The sequence below is a fragment of the Olea europaea genome, chromosome 19, assembly GCF_002742605.1.
Source record: "Olea europaea var. sylvestris chromosome 19, O_europaea_v1, whole genome shotgun sequence".
NCBI classification, from domain to species: Eukaryota; Viridiplantae; Streptophyta; class Magnoliopsida; order Lamiales; family Oleaceae; genus Olea; species Olea europaea.
Window position 1 is genome coordinate 8721710 of NC_036255.1, and position 15080 is coordinate 8736789.

A 15080-nucleotide genomic window follows, 5' to 3' on the forward strand; every position below is an offset into this window, starting at 1 on the left:
CGTCTTTTGGGTTCATCCATATTTGGTTGTATCCAGAAAAAAATCCGTCCATGAAAGATAAGATTTCATGCCCGGTAGTTGCATCCACCATCAACTCTGTTATCAGAAGTGGAAAATCATCTTTCGGATATGCTTAATTTAGATCCTGAAAGTCAACAAAAATTGTTAATTGCCCGTTCTTCTTTTTGATAGGAACAATGTTCGCGATCCATGTTGGGTATTTCACTTCGCGTATGAATCCAACTTCAATAAGTTTGTTGACTTCCATTTCTATTTGAGGGATTAGTTCTAGTTGAAATCTTCTTTGAGGTTGCTTGACCGGTCGAACTCCATATCTTACTGCAAGGTGATGCACTGCAACCTTAGGATCTAACCCCAACATTTCCTTGTAAGACCATGCAAACATGTCTTTGTATTCCTGAAGCAAATTAATGTACTCGAATTCATCTTTTTGACTGAGGAGGGCGCTTACAAATACTGGTCTCGAGTCTTCTTCAGTCCCTAAGTTCAATTGTTTCAAGTCATCCACAGTAGCTTGTCCACATTCTTCAAATGTAGGTGGGGCTGGTTCAGGTCTATCTATCATGATAGAACTTTCGGACTCAGAGTCTGAATCGGGAATTTCTTCAAAGGCTATGTGATTGATAGAAACTTCTTCCTCATCTTCATTTCCCTTTAGGGATGAGTGAACTTTTTAACGTCTTCGTCTCCTTCTTGACTGTTGTGGTTTTGGACTTGGATCGGAAGTTTTAATTTCAAGTCGAGAAAATACAGATTGTCTTTGGGATGACATTTGGGAAGCTTGTGTATTCGTATCAATTTGGGTAGAAGAAGAATAATCTTCGCTGAATTTTTGGAAGACGGAAAATTTACCTTTTGCGTCGACCACTGGAGAGGGTTCTCCTTTTAACCTTTTAAACACCGAAACTCTAGCATTCTCATTTTCAATTCAATCGAACACTGAAGGTCTTGGTTGTTCTGATTTCTCTTCTGTAACTTCATAAATTTGAACCATGATGGGGTTGAGGAAACCTTCTTGACCTTAATCTTTCTCGGTGGATTAGGATCATATCCCAAACCATACCTAGGTCGAGACATCAGGGCTCCATCATAATTAAAAGGGACACGTCCACCTGAAAGGACAGCGTCAAGATCACCTAATTTATGAGGCTCTCCTTTTCCAAATCCAGCATTTTCAAACAACTTTTTAACTTGAGGATTGTAACATCCTTTGAAAGTCTGTTTTGATTCAGCAGGTCCTTCTTGTTTGGACGAGCTGAAAATACAAAGCTTTGATATGTCTGGAATGGATGTCGAAGCCTCTGATGTAGGTTTATGTTCTTCTGGGACCGTCATGAGTTGAAGGGGTAGAAGCTATTTTGGAATACTAGGTATTGGAAGAGTTGACTCTTTTCTCAATACCTCAACATCGGTTGATTCTATTTGAAGTTTTTTTTACCTCTAGAGAATCCTTCATATATAAATTTTGACTTGCCTTTGATAAGTTGATGAGATTGACCAGCACTAGACGTATCATGATCATTTGTATCTTCTTTGATTTTGAATCTAGACATGGTCAATCATGCAGAATTGCATTCTTCATCTTCCATGTAGAATTTGACATTAGCAAAATGAGATTCTTTTTCAAGGAATGGTTTAGACTCAGCTACCACACATTTAACTTCTCCATCTCGACTATATTTGAAGCATTGGTGCTAAGTGGAAGGTACCACTCTGGTTTCATGTAACCAAACACGTCCAAGGAATAACTCTTATGATGTTTTGGCATCAATGACATAGAAGAGAGCTGAGGAGATTAATTCTTCTAGTTACAGTTTCAAGCGAATCATGTCAATGGCTCGCTGACCTTTTTGATTAAATTCTTGAATCATGATTTTGCTTCTGGGCAGATCACCAACATTAATTCCAACCTTCTTCATTATTTTAATAGGCATAATATTCACAGCAGATCCACAGTGGATCATTATACAATTTATTTTGTATCTTCGAATATAACTGCTGACATACAACGACCTATTATGTGGACGAGAACCCAGCTGTAAATCTTCATCGTTAAATGTTGTGGATCCAATATGCTCTAAAACTTTGCCTTCGTATTCTTCCGGATCGATTAATGCTACGACCAAAGTCATTCGATCATTGAAAGGAAGACTAAGAGACTTTGCTAGGCTCGTATTGACAGGAATATTATTAAGCCGTGAGATAGTTTGCTTCTGTTTTGAAGTCTATCCGGATGTATTTTTCATCTCATTTTTCTTTTCAACATTGATAACATTGGATGTAAAACATTCTTTATCAAAGAAACCCTTGGGAAAATAATCACCCAAGGCTGGTAGTCTGGGAGGAACGAGTGAAGCAGTTTCAATCCCCATCGATTTAGTGAATCCTCTTGATTATGCTTTAGACCTTCTTTGGTCGTTCCTTGATCTTATTTTTTATCACAAGCATTAGAATTTGGGAGTTGTGGAGCTTTCGATGACGTCTTTTCATAAGGGTCCATACCCCCTGATCTCCTTCTAATATTTCTTCTTTATTTGGTTGAATTTTTGTACCCAATCCCTCCAGCTCTGTTCCTGTAAAAGGCATAGAAGGTAATATTTTACCTGTTTTGTTTGACGTTCGATATTTCTGCTTTTTGTTTATAAAGGTGGACCAGCCGTCACCAATCTTGTTTTCAGATTTTGAGTCAGAATCCCAAACATCCAAGTCACGTGTCATAATTTCAAAAAAAGGTTAGACGATTGGGTGTGCTTGGACCATCCATCCCTGAATAGACATAACTGATAGTGACTTCTCCGTCTACCACAAACTCCACTGAGATGGCTCCTTCTGAAAGTTGAGGTCCAAACTCCTTCACTGAAGGTTTACAGGCATCGTGTACATCAAAGAATGTTTCTTTCTTTCCTAGAACGAGAATTGGATCAAATGATCCAAATGAAACCATTGAGCAGGAGGCTGTCTAATTTTCTCTAGTTTCAAGTTTGATCTTATTTTCTTTGTCCGGACGAACAATAAGATCTTTCAAGACAAAGCATTTTTCCACCGGATAACTAATGATCCTGTAAAATTTACAGCATTTAGGTACAAGCTTCCTCGAGTCTTTTTGGTGCTGGAAGTTCGATTATTTTCTGTTCAAGGAGCTAATCCAGAATTCCAGAAACTTCAAAATCTGAGAATGAGTACTCCTTTCCTTCAAGTTCTTTCAGAGTCATATGACCTCTGTTTTGGACTTGTCCTTTGTTAGGTCTGAACTCTGGTTTTGATTTCGAGTTCGAGCTCGACCCTTGGAAAGCTATCTTTGCAGGAACAGTAGAAATCGTTATAGCCTCTTTGAATTTATCTATCTTGACATCCTTCTTTATTTCCTTCTTAGGATCCTTCTTGTCAAGTACATCACTTGGTAAGTAATTCTGGTGCCTTACAATTTGGAGCTCCAAGTCATGAGCACTTGTCGTCAATTCTTCGAATGAGTGAGCATATTTGCTTGGAGATTATATAGTAATCCCAATGTATACCTTGTACACACATGTCGATGGAAGATGCTTCACTTATTCGCTCTTTGCAATTAAGCACGAGTTTCCTCCAACGCTCAATGTACTCCACAACAGGCTTTTCTTTGCTCTGTTTTGTTCGAGCAAGTTCTGGAGGGCTGACAGTTCGTCGGGTGCTGTAGAAACGTGTTAGGAACTTTCGCTCGAGCTGACCCCAACTATCAATTGACCCTGTTGGTAAGTCGATGTACCATTCAAACGTGGTACTTTTGAGGAAACGTACGGACTGCTTTACCATGGTGTCATTGTAAGTGCCCGCATTATTACACGTCTCAATGAAATGAGTAACACGTTACTCTAGGTTGCCCTTTCTATCAAAGCACTGAAATTTTGGAGGTTGGTAACCAAGTGACATCTTTATTTCGTCGATTCGACGTCTATAGGGATTGGCATACACCAATGAATATTGCAGTAAACCACGATGTTGGACACGAATGGTGTCTGCAATCATATGTTGAAATTGTTGGACGCACATAGAGCCAAGGGAGAGTTGAGTAGTGTCACGCAACACGTTTTGAACAGTTGTTCATAATGTATATCTTGTTTCTGTTGGCGCTCTTGGACTTTTAACTCTTTGGCTTTGGAAGATCCTGAATTGTCTTTATCTTCTTTAACCAGTGGATTTTGCAACTCTAGCCTGTGCATGAGTGCATCAATCTGTGCATCTTTGTCTTCCAACGACTTTGTTAAATTTTCAATGGCTAAAGTCATTTGTTGAATTCGATCATCTGAGTCCGATGCCGCTTCTGAGACAATCACTGGCTCAAGTGATTCTTTAGATGAGGCATCATCTTCCCACTTTTGCTGAGAAGTGGCATGAGGGGATCCAGACAAGGATCTACCACTGGAGATGGAGCCAGAACGAGAACTTTTCACTAAACTCATGGTCTTTTCTGTCGAATGAGAGTTTGGCTTCTTGAAGGCAATTTTCATTTTACCGTTGTTGGAGAACTTCTTCAGTGATGTGACCAGTTGAGTTTTCCCAGTTTTTGTTTGGGCTCTGTCGCGTGGAAGAGTTCGGCAAGTGTCTCTTCAAGATAGTCATAGTTTGTTTCACCTTTTCGCCTGCCATTGCTGATGTAGTAGTTGAAACTTGAGGATTTTGAGATCAAAAGATGAGAGGACAAGAAGGTCCCATCGGGCGTGCCAAGAAATTTGTACGATAGAATTGCAAAGTTACAAAAATTGTTACAAATTTATTTTGATAAATACAAATGATGTTGACATTCTTGTAATTGTAAAGTTGCAAAAATCGTCTGATTAATGATCTGAATATTTGAAGATGAGGGGCTATGTGGCTTATATTCTGGTCTTCGAGAATTTGTTGAAAATTTGTTTTGTCGATACTTGACTTGTTTGGAACTTGAATCTTGAGGCTTGGACTTAGACTTGAATTTGATTTGATTTGAAGAAGATTTTGATCTTCTTGGACTTGGCGTGAACCTGTTTGATTCAAAGAAGATTTTAATCTTCTTGGAGCTCACTGAGATTTGAGAGAATTTCTTCCCTTCTTTTGGCCTTGGAATTTTTTCAGTACTTCGTAGCGTTCTCTGCTTTCTTTCTTGCTTCCTCTTCACCTCTTCTTCTGTGCCCATGTCTTATGGACTATTGGTCCTATTTATAGGGGAGAATTCTTGCTAATTTTGATAATTACTCAATTATATTTAATTAAAAGAGATAATTGAGTAATTATGGTTTTATTTATTTATTTAAAATGTAGTATGGGCCTTTGATTTTTTATGGACTTTAGTGGATTTTAATTTAATTGGATTAACGATTTAAATCGACCAAATCCATTTTCTTTATTTATTTATTATTTTTTTTATGTCTACACACAACACTACCACCAAATTCAACAACCACCATAGCCTATTCATTTCACCACCACAGCTCGCCAGAGTGGGTAGATCTGCATCATAATGAAGATACGAACAGGAAGATGAAGAGAATATAGAGAGTTAAAGTGAGAATATATTATTACAGTTTAACAATGACTTGAATTCTGATGGTCTCGTGTTGGCACTGAGAGTCGAAGGTATCTCTAGTGGCGATCGCTCCTCGACGATGATGACAGTCAAAGGATAAGGTAGAGAGAGAGAAGGGATATGATAAGGGAAGAATTTGGGGAAAATGATTATGGTTTTAATTGAATTGGATGGGTTAATTATATATAATACCAGATTTTTGCAAAAGTAAACGTCGTTCCCTAATTTTGAATTTGAAAGTTTTAATACCTAGTTTTATGTAATTTCCTCTAATGGAAATAATGAAATATTCAAAATCGAACTACAAAAACAAGATTCAAGTAAAGTAGAAAAAGAGAAACTATGCTGAGGAACGATGAATATTAAACCGATAATATGGAGAGAATAATACAGGACAGCAATAATACTTAATCTAAAATTGACGAAGAAGTCTCTAATCTATAGGCCATGTCCATAAACCTAATGGAGTCCTAAAAGGTAAGAAAATATACTAGAATTAAGTTAAACCGCGTAAAAGGAAAAAATCTTGGATATAATTTGATTTCTTTCCAAATTCAAGCCAAACGTGATCTTCTAAGATTTCAACCCAATTCTGAGACATTAAACCTAACAATCTCCACCTTGACTCAAAATTTCAGTGCAACGAACGAAACTCCAAAATTTCAAATCCGTCTGCTTCAAATGAACTGATCAATTTCCTCAACACAGTAACCAAAATCTCCATCACCAAACCATCGTCCTCCGCATGGCATCCACAAGCGATACCCGAACCCAAATTTTGGGTTCCCAAAATTCCACCAAGGAATCACTGTTGACCAAACAGGGTCGAAACACATCCTATAGCAGAAACCCTACCACATGTTGGATCAGAAGGCCTCTTACTAGAACTGTTACCTTCAACGTCCTCTAAAGCATTCCAGACATTAATGACACCACCGTACCTACGCTCCATGATTCCAACCCTAACAACTGAACACAATGTATCAGCTGAAATTGGTGGCTAAGCGGAATCACTAACGCTCTCCCTAACAGTGTTCTTAACCAATTCAGAGCTTGCCACAAGAGGTACTGTACCACACTGAACTTCCAGTACGGTACTGAACTTCTCCAAATGTCTCTTAACTGGTTCTGCGTTCCCCTAGAATATGTACAACTGGGATCTCTTCCATCTCTCCAGTACTACTAGGGCACCCCTTCAAAATTTCAAGACTCCACCTCCACCGGAGAATTTATACCCTTTTGCATCCAGAGTACTCAGCGATATGAGATTCTTTGTTAAGTCTGAAACATGGCAAACCTGATCAAGTGTCCTTACTATCCCATCTTGTAGCCTCAATCTGACTCGACCGATTCTTGCAACCCGACAAGATTGGTTGTTTCCCATAACAACTCTACCTTGCTTCATCGTCTCATATGTCTAAAAAAAAATAGCCCTATTGGGACACATATGATATGAACATGCAAAATCCAGAGTTCACTCCCCAGGTTTGGATTCTCCATCAGATATAGCCAACATTACATCTCCATCATCCGAAAAATTCTCAACAATGTTAGTCTCGTTACCTAATTGCCCCGCATGCTTTGCATGTAAATCACCTTTACCCTACAACTTGTCGCAATCTTTCTTAATGTGTCCTTTCTTCTTGCAGTAATAAAAATACACATTGCTATACCTCATCTTCGATCTACCCCTTCGTCATTCACCATGAGTAACCAAAACATCCCCACCCTTAGATGTAGGATCTCCAACCAACAACTTTATCTTTTTCTTTGAGAACAGAGTGTCTGTAGACATAAAAAATAAATAAATAAAGAAAATGGATTGGGTCGATTTAAGTAATTAGCCCAATAAAAATAAAATCTACTAAGGTCCATAAACCTAAAGGCCCATATCTCTTTAAATAAATAAATAACAATAATTACTCAATTATCCCTTTTAATTAATATAATTGAGTGATTACCAAAATTACCACAAATTTTCTCCCATAAATAGGACCAATGGTCCATAAGACAGGGGGGACAAAAAAAAAAAGAAAGAAAGCAGAGAACGTCACGAAGTGTTGAAAAAATTTCAAAGCCGGAAGAAGGGAAGAAATTCTCTCAAACCTAAACTCGATGAATCCCAAAAAGATAAAAAAAAATTTCAAATCAAACAGGTTCACACCAACTCCAAGAAGATCAAAGTCTTCTTCAAATCAAATTCAAGTTCAAGTTCAAGTCCAAGCCTCGAGATTCAAGTTCCGAACAAGTCACGTCTCGACAAATCAAATTTTCAACAAATTCTCGGAGACTAGGATTCAAGCCACGTGGCCCCTCGTCTTCAAATATTCAGATCATTAATCAGAGGATTTTGCAATTTTGCAATTACAAGAAGGTCAACATCACTGGTATTTTATTAAAATACAATTTGTAATGATTTCTGTATTTAATATACGAAATTCTATCGTACAACGTCAGATACCTCCTTAATGGTTAGCGTGTCACGATTATACAATATAGTATAACTAAATGACGAAAAAGAACTGGGTAGCAAACACAACAGGATCAAGGCTAGATCCTCTTCATCATATTTTACTTCCAACATCTCCAAATCTGCAACAATCTCCTTGAACATAGTAAGATGGTCCTGCAGTGACCGTTCTTCCGTTATGCGATGGGAATACAGCTTCTGCTTTAGAGTAAGTTTGCTCGTCAGACTTTTTGTCATGCACAACTGCTCCAGCTTGAGCCACAAAGCAGCCGTCGTCTTCTCCTTCAAGACATCCTGCAGAATATTGTTCGATAAGTGAAGATGAATCTACGCTAGAGCCTTTCGATCCCTACGTTGTTTCTCCTCCATAGATAAATTTTCTGGCATCCTCTCAAAACCCGGCAAAGCATTTTCAAGATCCATCTACGTCAATATAGCCCTCACATTTACTTGCCACAGCGAAAATCTTGTATTGCAATCCAGCAGCAGAATTTCATACTTCAACGAATTCATTCTTGAAAAATCTCAACCAAATCACGAAGAACCTGCAACCCGTGCTCTAATACCACTTGTTGATCCTAAAGACAATGTAAGATTGAGATTTAATGGCAATGATGAATTATTCAAGATCGCACGAAGAAAACAAAATTAAAGTAAAGTAGAAAAAGAGAAACTAAGCAGAGGAACGATGAATTTTATTAAACCGACAATATGAAGAGAATAATACAGGACATCAATAATGCTTCATCTAAAACTGACAAAGGAGTCACTAATTTATAGGCCACGTCCATAAACCTAATGGAGTTCTAAAGGGTAAGAAAATATACTAGAATTAGGTTAAACTGCATAAAAGGAAAAAAATTTTGGATATAATTTGATTTCTTTCCAAATTCAAACAAAACGTAATCTTCCAAAATTTCAACCCAATTTTGAGGCATTAAACCTAACATAATTAACATTGCAAATTTGATTATGTCAAAATTCAATTCTGTCCTTAAATTTGATTACATTTCATTTCAATGAATAGAAACACTTTTCTCAGCTCATTAGAAAAAGAGAATCATCACTTGATTCACTTCATGTCAAGAGCGTTGATGGGTATGGTTGGAAATTGGTTTAATAAAGTTGATTTTGATCAATTTCAACCAATTATTCGAGGATTCGTTAGTTGAATATGAAAGCTAGGCCGAAAGTGTACTACTTCGAGAGTAAATTATCATAGCATATTTCAATGATGAATGAAAAATCAAATGTCTAAAGCGCACTGCTTGGAGACGTGACATCTGAATGCAACCTTCAAGAAACACCAGAAAGAGCATGTCGAAAATGTTAGGAAAAGTTATGAAACGCCTCAAGGAGAAGAACCCTAAAAGGGATGGCCTGGTTTGCACCAGCCCGAAAACCCTGGGTTGCTGTTGGAATGCGAAATATAAAGTATAAGAGTTTTCGCCATTTTCAGGTTGATCTTTGACATCGGCAAGGACAGAATGGTTGCTAGAATTGATCCGCTGGTCAGTATGGTCCAGATTACCGGGGTTACTTTCCCAGTGAATCTTGCCCTTGTGGTTGTTGCAGAGGTCGGTGATCTTAAATTAGTGGTTTTATTAATGGCTATGAGATCGAAGGAAGTCGCCACATTTACGGCCTTCTCTCTGATACTGTTGTAGCTCATGAAATTGTTGTGCCTGATGTGCGGTTGGTTAGAGCTAGAAAGGATAATGAATACGTTGACCTTTTTTTTTGCTATTCCATGGTCTCGAGGGACACTCTTGACTACTTCTTGCTGCTGAGATTAAGCTCACACCAATTAAGGAACACATTAAACTTACATACAAGCCTGTAGTGGGCAATCTGAACGACCTTGCACAAGACCAAGGGATGGAGATCAGGACAACCCTGAAAAGGTTTGAAACCATCAATTACTCTCCCGCAGAAGCTGCTGTTTGCATGAGGGGGAAGATTTGCTTCTAAAGAGGAAGCTAAAAAGAAGGGTAATAAAATTAATTCTGTTGGTTGGATTCAATCCCTTGTTTTACCAGCATGCTGAGATGGCGCTGGAGGGGGAGTTTGTGGGGGTAGATTACCACCAGAGAATATTATCACAGAGGTCCTTATACTGAGAAGGAAAGCTCAAGGTGAAGCCATCAGGGATTATTACCATGAAATGCGTGTCATTTAGGATATGCTTGTTCCCTTTTACAAGTTGGAGATGCTCTTGCCGTGAGATGGAGGTATACTTTTATTTATTTCTGCATTGTATATATGACTTAGTTCACTATGCTAATTTTTCTTTTTGACAATTGATGCGCACTTGTATAAAAGTATGCTAATTGTTCAATATTCACCTAGTTAGATCCCGTTTGGCTCTGCCCACACGGACTACACAAACTTCCTCAGAAAACTATGGTATATCCCAAACCAGAATTTGAGCTACACCACAGGCAAGGTGAGCTCAAATGTATACTGAGGTTGGAGTCTATTATGCTCCTGGACTGGTCCTCCAGGGCGAGCTATTTGATGAAGCAGAGGCTGTCTGCCAAATCGAAAACTTCCAGCCACAATATGCTGTGCCTGAACTGACCGAAAAGAATTTCTGGAGAATGTTTGATGCTGGTCTTTATGAGCATTGCAGGAGGGAAGTATGGAGCCGTTGGTATCTTCATGAGTGTGTACTATATATATAAGTCGAAGGAGGTGCAGGCAGTTCTTGATAGGCCATATGCTGAAATTGATCAGCCTGCAAATTGTTGAGCATTCAAGAAAACTTTTCTTAAGGATACTCATCTTTTCCATTTACAGCCATTTAGTCCATATGCCCAAGTAATCAAATTCTGTAATTTGCTCATTTCTAAATATTTCCTCTAGCAAGCAATATTGACTCGATTATTAAAATTGCTCGATCATCTCTCTTACACACAGATATCCTGATTTTACTAATCAGGTTGGTCCCAACACAACCATCGAGTGACTGATCGAGGTTGTAGTAGAGATGTTGGTTAAAATGAGGTGGTGGTGGTGTGGCGGCATATCATGTCGAAGGTAAAATTGATAATTACTTTAGTTAATAATTCAGTTAATGTTACTTTAGTTTTTAGTTTAAAGTGTGGACAAATTGCAATTCTGGTGACAGCAAATGGAATATTCTGTTGGATGTTAGAAAGTGAACGTTAGAAATAGGAACGTTAATTGTACCGTTGAGAGTTTTCTTTTAAATTCCCATAGATCCCCAAACTTCCAGATAGGCAGATTCAGAACTCTCTCTCTCTCTCTCTCTCGCTCGCTCTCGCATATATGCAAAAAAAATACAGGGTGTTTGAGAAATTGAAATTTACGAAGGCAAATTAAGAAGATGGGTATGGTTATTGTTATATCTTTGCCATTGATTCTCTTTTCAATATGTCTAGGTTTTGGGTGTTATTTTCTTGGTAGAGCCAAAGGTAGACAAGAAGTCTACACCAATGCCCAAGTTTTTGGTGCGCCAGTACCACCGCCGGGCAGCTTTTCTGGTGCAGATTCTCATACTTCTCGGCCACCCCAGTTCAAGAAAGACAATTCCGACAACGTTTAAGGCTGTTCGAACACTTCTGGAAGGATAAGCCCATTTTTGCGTTTGAATTATGTGGAGAATTAGAGGGTTTTGAGTGATTTGTTTTGTGTATGATTTTTTTATCCTATTTGTGTTTCAATCGAGGATATATAGAGTGGTGGTTGTATGTATATTGTGTGTACAACTTGTATGTTTAGTTTAATTCGTTTACTGAAATAAAATTTTACTACCTTTTTACCCTGAGTAATCCCAGCTCACCTCACACCTCTTAGTATGACAAAATGTATACAATGCCGAAAAGAAGTTCCAACAAATAACTTTTTCGAGTACCATAACTACAAACTAGAGTTTTACTGGAAAATGATTTTAAATCCCAGAAGAAATTTTCTTAGATCTTTGAACTCCCAAAGAATAATGTATATTTTTGTTGTGCATTTATGGAAATTACCCGACACGTATGTACCAAGATCACACGATATTACTATTCAAGTCATGAAAATACTTGATTTACAGAATGTAAAAGTGCAGAAAATTAAAGGATCAAGACAGAGAATTATTTCGAACTAAGCATAGGAGGTGGTTCGGTGACCACATTTAACGCCTACATCCCCTGTTAAGCATCCAATAATATGGATTATGCTCGGTTGCACTAGATCACCCAAATTGGCAACAAAATTACATAAGTTTGACCCAACACAAAAGGGATAAAGAATCAAAACACTTATCTCTCTAAACTTGCAAAAATGCTTTGAAGAATCACCAAGAAACTACACAAAACTCAATATGAATCAATCAACTCTATCATACACTCATTCTCACAGATATTCACTCAGAATATCACACATTAGGGAAAACATCACTCAGATTATATGCTACCAAAATTTGAGAGATGCGAAGGAACCCTAATAAACCCAAGAGATATTTTCTCTCTCAACCAAAAGTCTTCCGAGAACCAAATCAAGAGTCAAGCCTCGAGCCAAATCAAGAGACGCCAAAAATAGAAGCTTCCAGTACCACAGGCCAACGGCCACGATAAGGCCACATCTTAATCATCCAAAGTAGAGCATCCACTTAAAAAGATGCATTTCACAAACGCGACTTCACAAATTTTGGTAGCATACTAAAAACTGTCCAGGGTTCGAGTCCAACAGAGACATTTTCTACTGTTTCACTCTCATCCATTCTCACTATAGGAAAAATTTTGGTAGTTAAAACTGATATTTCTTGTAGTGCAAGTACATCCCTATCGGCCAACATCCCTGGCCTCATGCCATGCGAAGAGCCGAAGTAGTTTGCGAGCATGAGAAACAAGCGCCTAAAAATCTTGAATCCTCCTTGAAGCTTATTTTGAAAAGGCTTCAGCTGGCCTGTTGTTGCCTACTTGAATGGGATCATTGACCCCAATGTCAGGTAAAGAACTTGGTGGGATCCATGACTCCTTAGTCAACAAAACGAGCCAAATCTTGTGTCCATCTCGGACAATTTGCACTCACTTGAATTGATGGCGCCGCTGCAAGGAGTAGCAACTTAGAGGAAATACCTATAAATAGCCTTAATACAAGAGCAGTTTGTAAGATTAGACCAAAAAAATATAATCATTTGAAAAATAGCCTTTAAACAATATTTTTTCCAAAAATACCCTTTATAGAAAATTTGCAACCAAAGCCATTACAATGTATAGAAACCTTCAATTAGGTCCCCAACAAAATATAAATCATAAATCTTTAATAAATTTAAACCCAAATATTATACAAAATTTTATTGATCTAAGAAATGCAACAGATAATGAATTAAATTATTTAAAAGAAGACCTGAAAAGTTTCTTTACTGAATATTTAGATCCAAAATTAAAACATAAAAATGCTTATATAGATAAAGAAGCAATCAAAACCAAAAATGATATACATAAAATAATTCTTAACCAAGAAAGAAGAATTAAAAAATTAAATATAATTATTAAAGAAAAAGTATTAACAAAAGATAATGAATTTTATAAATTCTATTGTGATATTTTAAATACTTATGAAGATTTTAATTGGCTCAAAAATCTTAACCCCTCCACTGCACACTCCGACGAAATGGTATCAGAGCCAGATTGCGAACCTAAAATTATGATGAACATAGTAGATGAAGAAAATATAATTGAAGAATTTTTGAAAAAAGTAGAAAAACATAAAAAATCTAGTTATCCCTATTTACCCAAAAATACAACAAATGAAAGTTTTGAGGATATACATAAAAGATTAGAAAATTTAGAATATAATCTACAAGTAGGAAATGCTCTAGTAGATAAAAATCTTAAAGGAAAAGATAGGATTATAATTAATCTACCTCAAGATTTTAGAATAACTCAAAAAGAAAATAATAAAGGGAAAAATATGAAGAAAATCAATATATGATTACAGATGTAGAAGAACTAGAACAAAAATTCTTAGAATCTACTGGTGAAAAATATGATGAATATAAAAAACAGTTAGAAGAATTAACTGAAAAAATGGAAAATACAAAGATGAATACTAATTCATCATCAAGTCAAAATATAAAAATAGAATTTAGTAGTGATGAAAAATATGATTATCTTTATGGTACTACAATACCACTTAAGGATGATATTAATCAATACAGGAAAACACAGAAAAGATATACTGGAAATTTAAGAAAACAAATCCATAAAAGAAATAAATCCAATGAAATCCTATAATGAACCAATTCACACAACAGAAGTATGGTTAGATCTAGATTGTGTAAACAAAAATAAAGCTATTGAAACATGGATAAAAAGTATAGACTTAGCAATACAATTTAATAAATGGGAAACATATACATTTTTTGGATTTATAGAACATACATTCAGAGGAATTGTTTTTGAATGGTGGAGAAAGTTACCAAAATCCATAAAAGGAAGAATAAAGTATGGAGATAATAGAACTGAAGTATTAGATAATAGAAATACTTTGAATGATCAAAATATACAGGAGATATTAAAAAGGTTTGAAAAAATCTTAAGAACATAATTCTTAGGAGATAGATATGCTTCCAATGAAGAAGAAAGAAAACAAGATGAATATGATGAAAGAATGATTGCAATGGAAAATTTAAAGATATGTGATATGTGTGAATTAGAAAGATACACATGTAAATTTGAAAAATTATACTATATATTAAACAAAGGAGATTATCTAGAAAATAAACCTATATTAAGGTCTTATTTTACTAAGTTACCATTCCCATGGGGATTCAAATTATTAAAAAAATATGAAAAATTATTACCTCTAGGAGAAGAGGAAGGAGTAAAAATAGATAGTCTTGGAAGTAGAATTGAATTTACAAAAAGAATGATAGGCATGTGGTGTAGAGAAGCTCTTGAAAGTAAGAATGCATATAAGATAAGAAAGAATTCCCTATGTTGTTATAAAGATATAGGCCAAGTTGAACAATTTGAATGCCATAAAAAAAAATATAAACCATATAAAAAATATAAAAGAAAATTCAAAAACTACAAAAAA

General features: G+C 36.4%; 1 protein-coding gene and 2 pseudogenes across 1 annotated transcript; all 3 read left to right on the forward strand.

The window, feature by feature from the left end:
- The first annotated feature begins 8632 nt into the window (after positions 1-8632).
- On the forward strand, positions 8633-10406 carry LOC111368302 (annotated as a pseudogene).
- Positions 10253-11811, forward strand: LOC111368303 (annotated as a pseudogene).
- LOC111368705 lies at positions 11281-11811 on the forward strand. The gene has a single exon (XM_022990113.1). It carries the CDS (start codon positions 11377-11379, stop codon positions 11593-11595), a length of 219 nt encoding a protein of 72 aa, XP_022845881.1. The 5' UTR covers positions 11281-11376; the 3' UTR covers positions 11596-11811.
- Positions 11812-15080: the final 3269 nt, after the last annotated feature.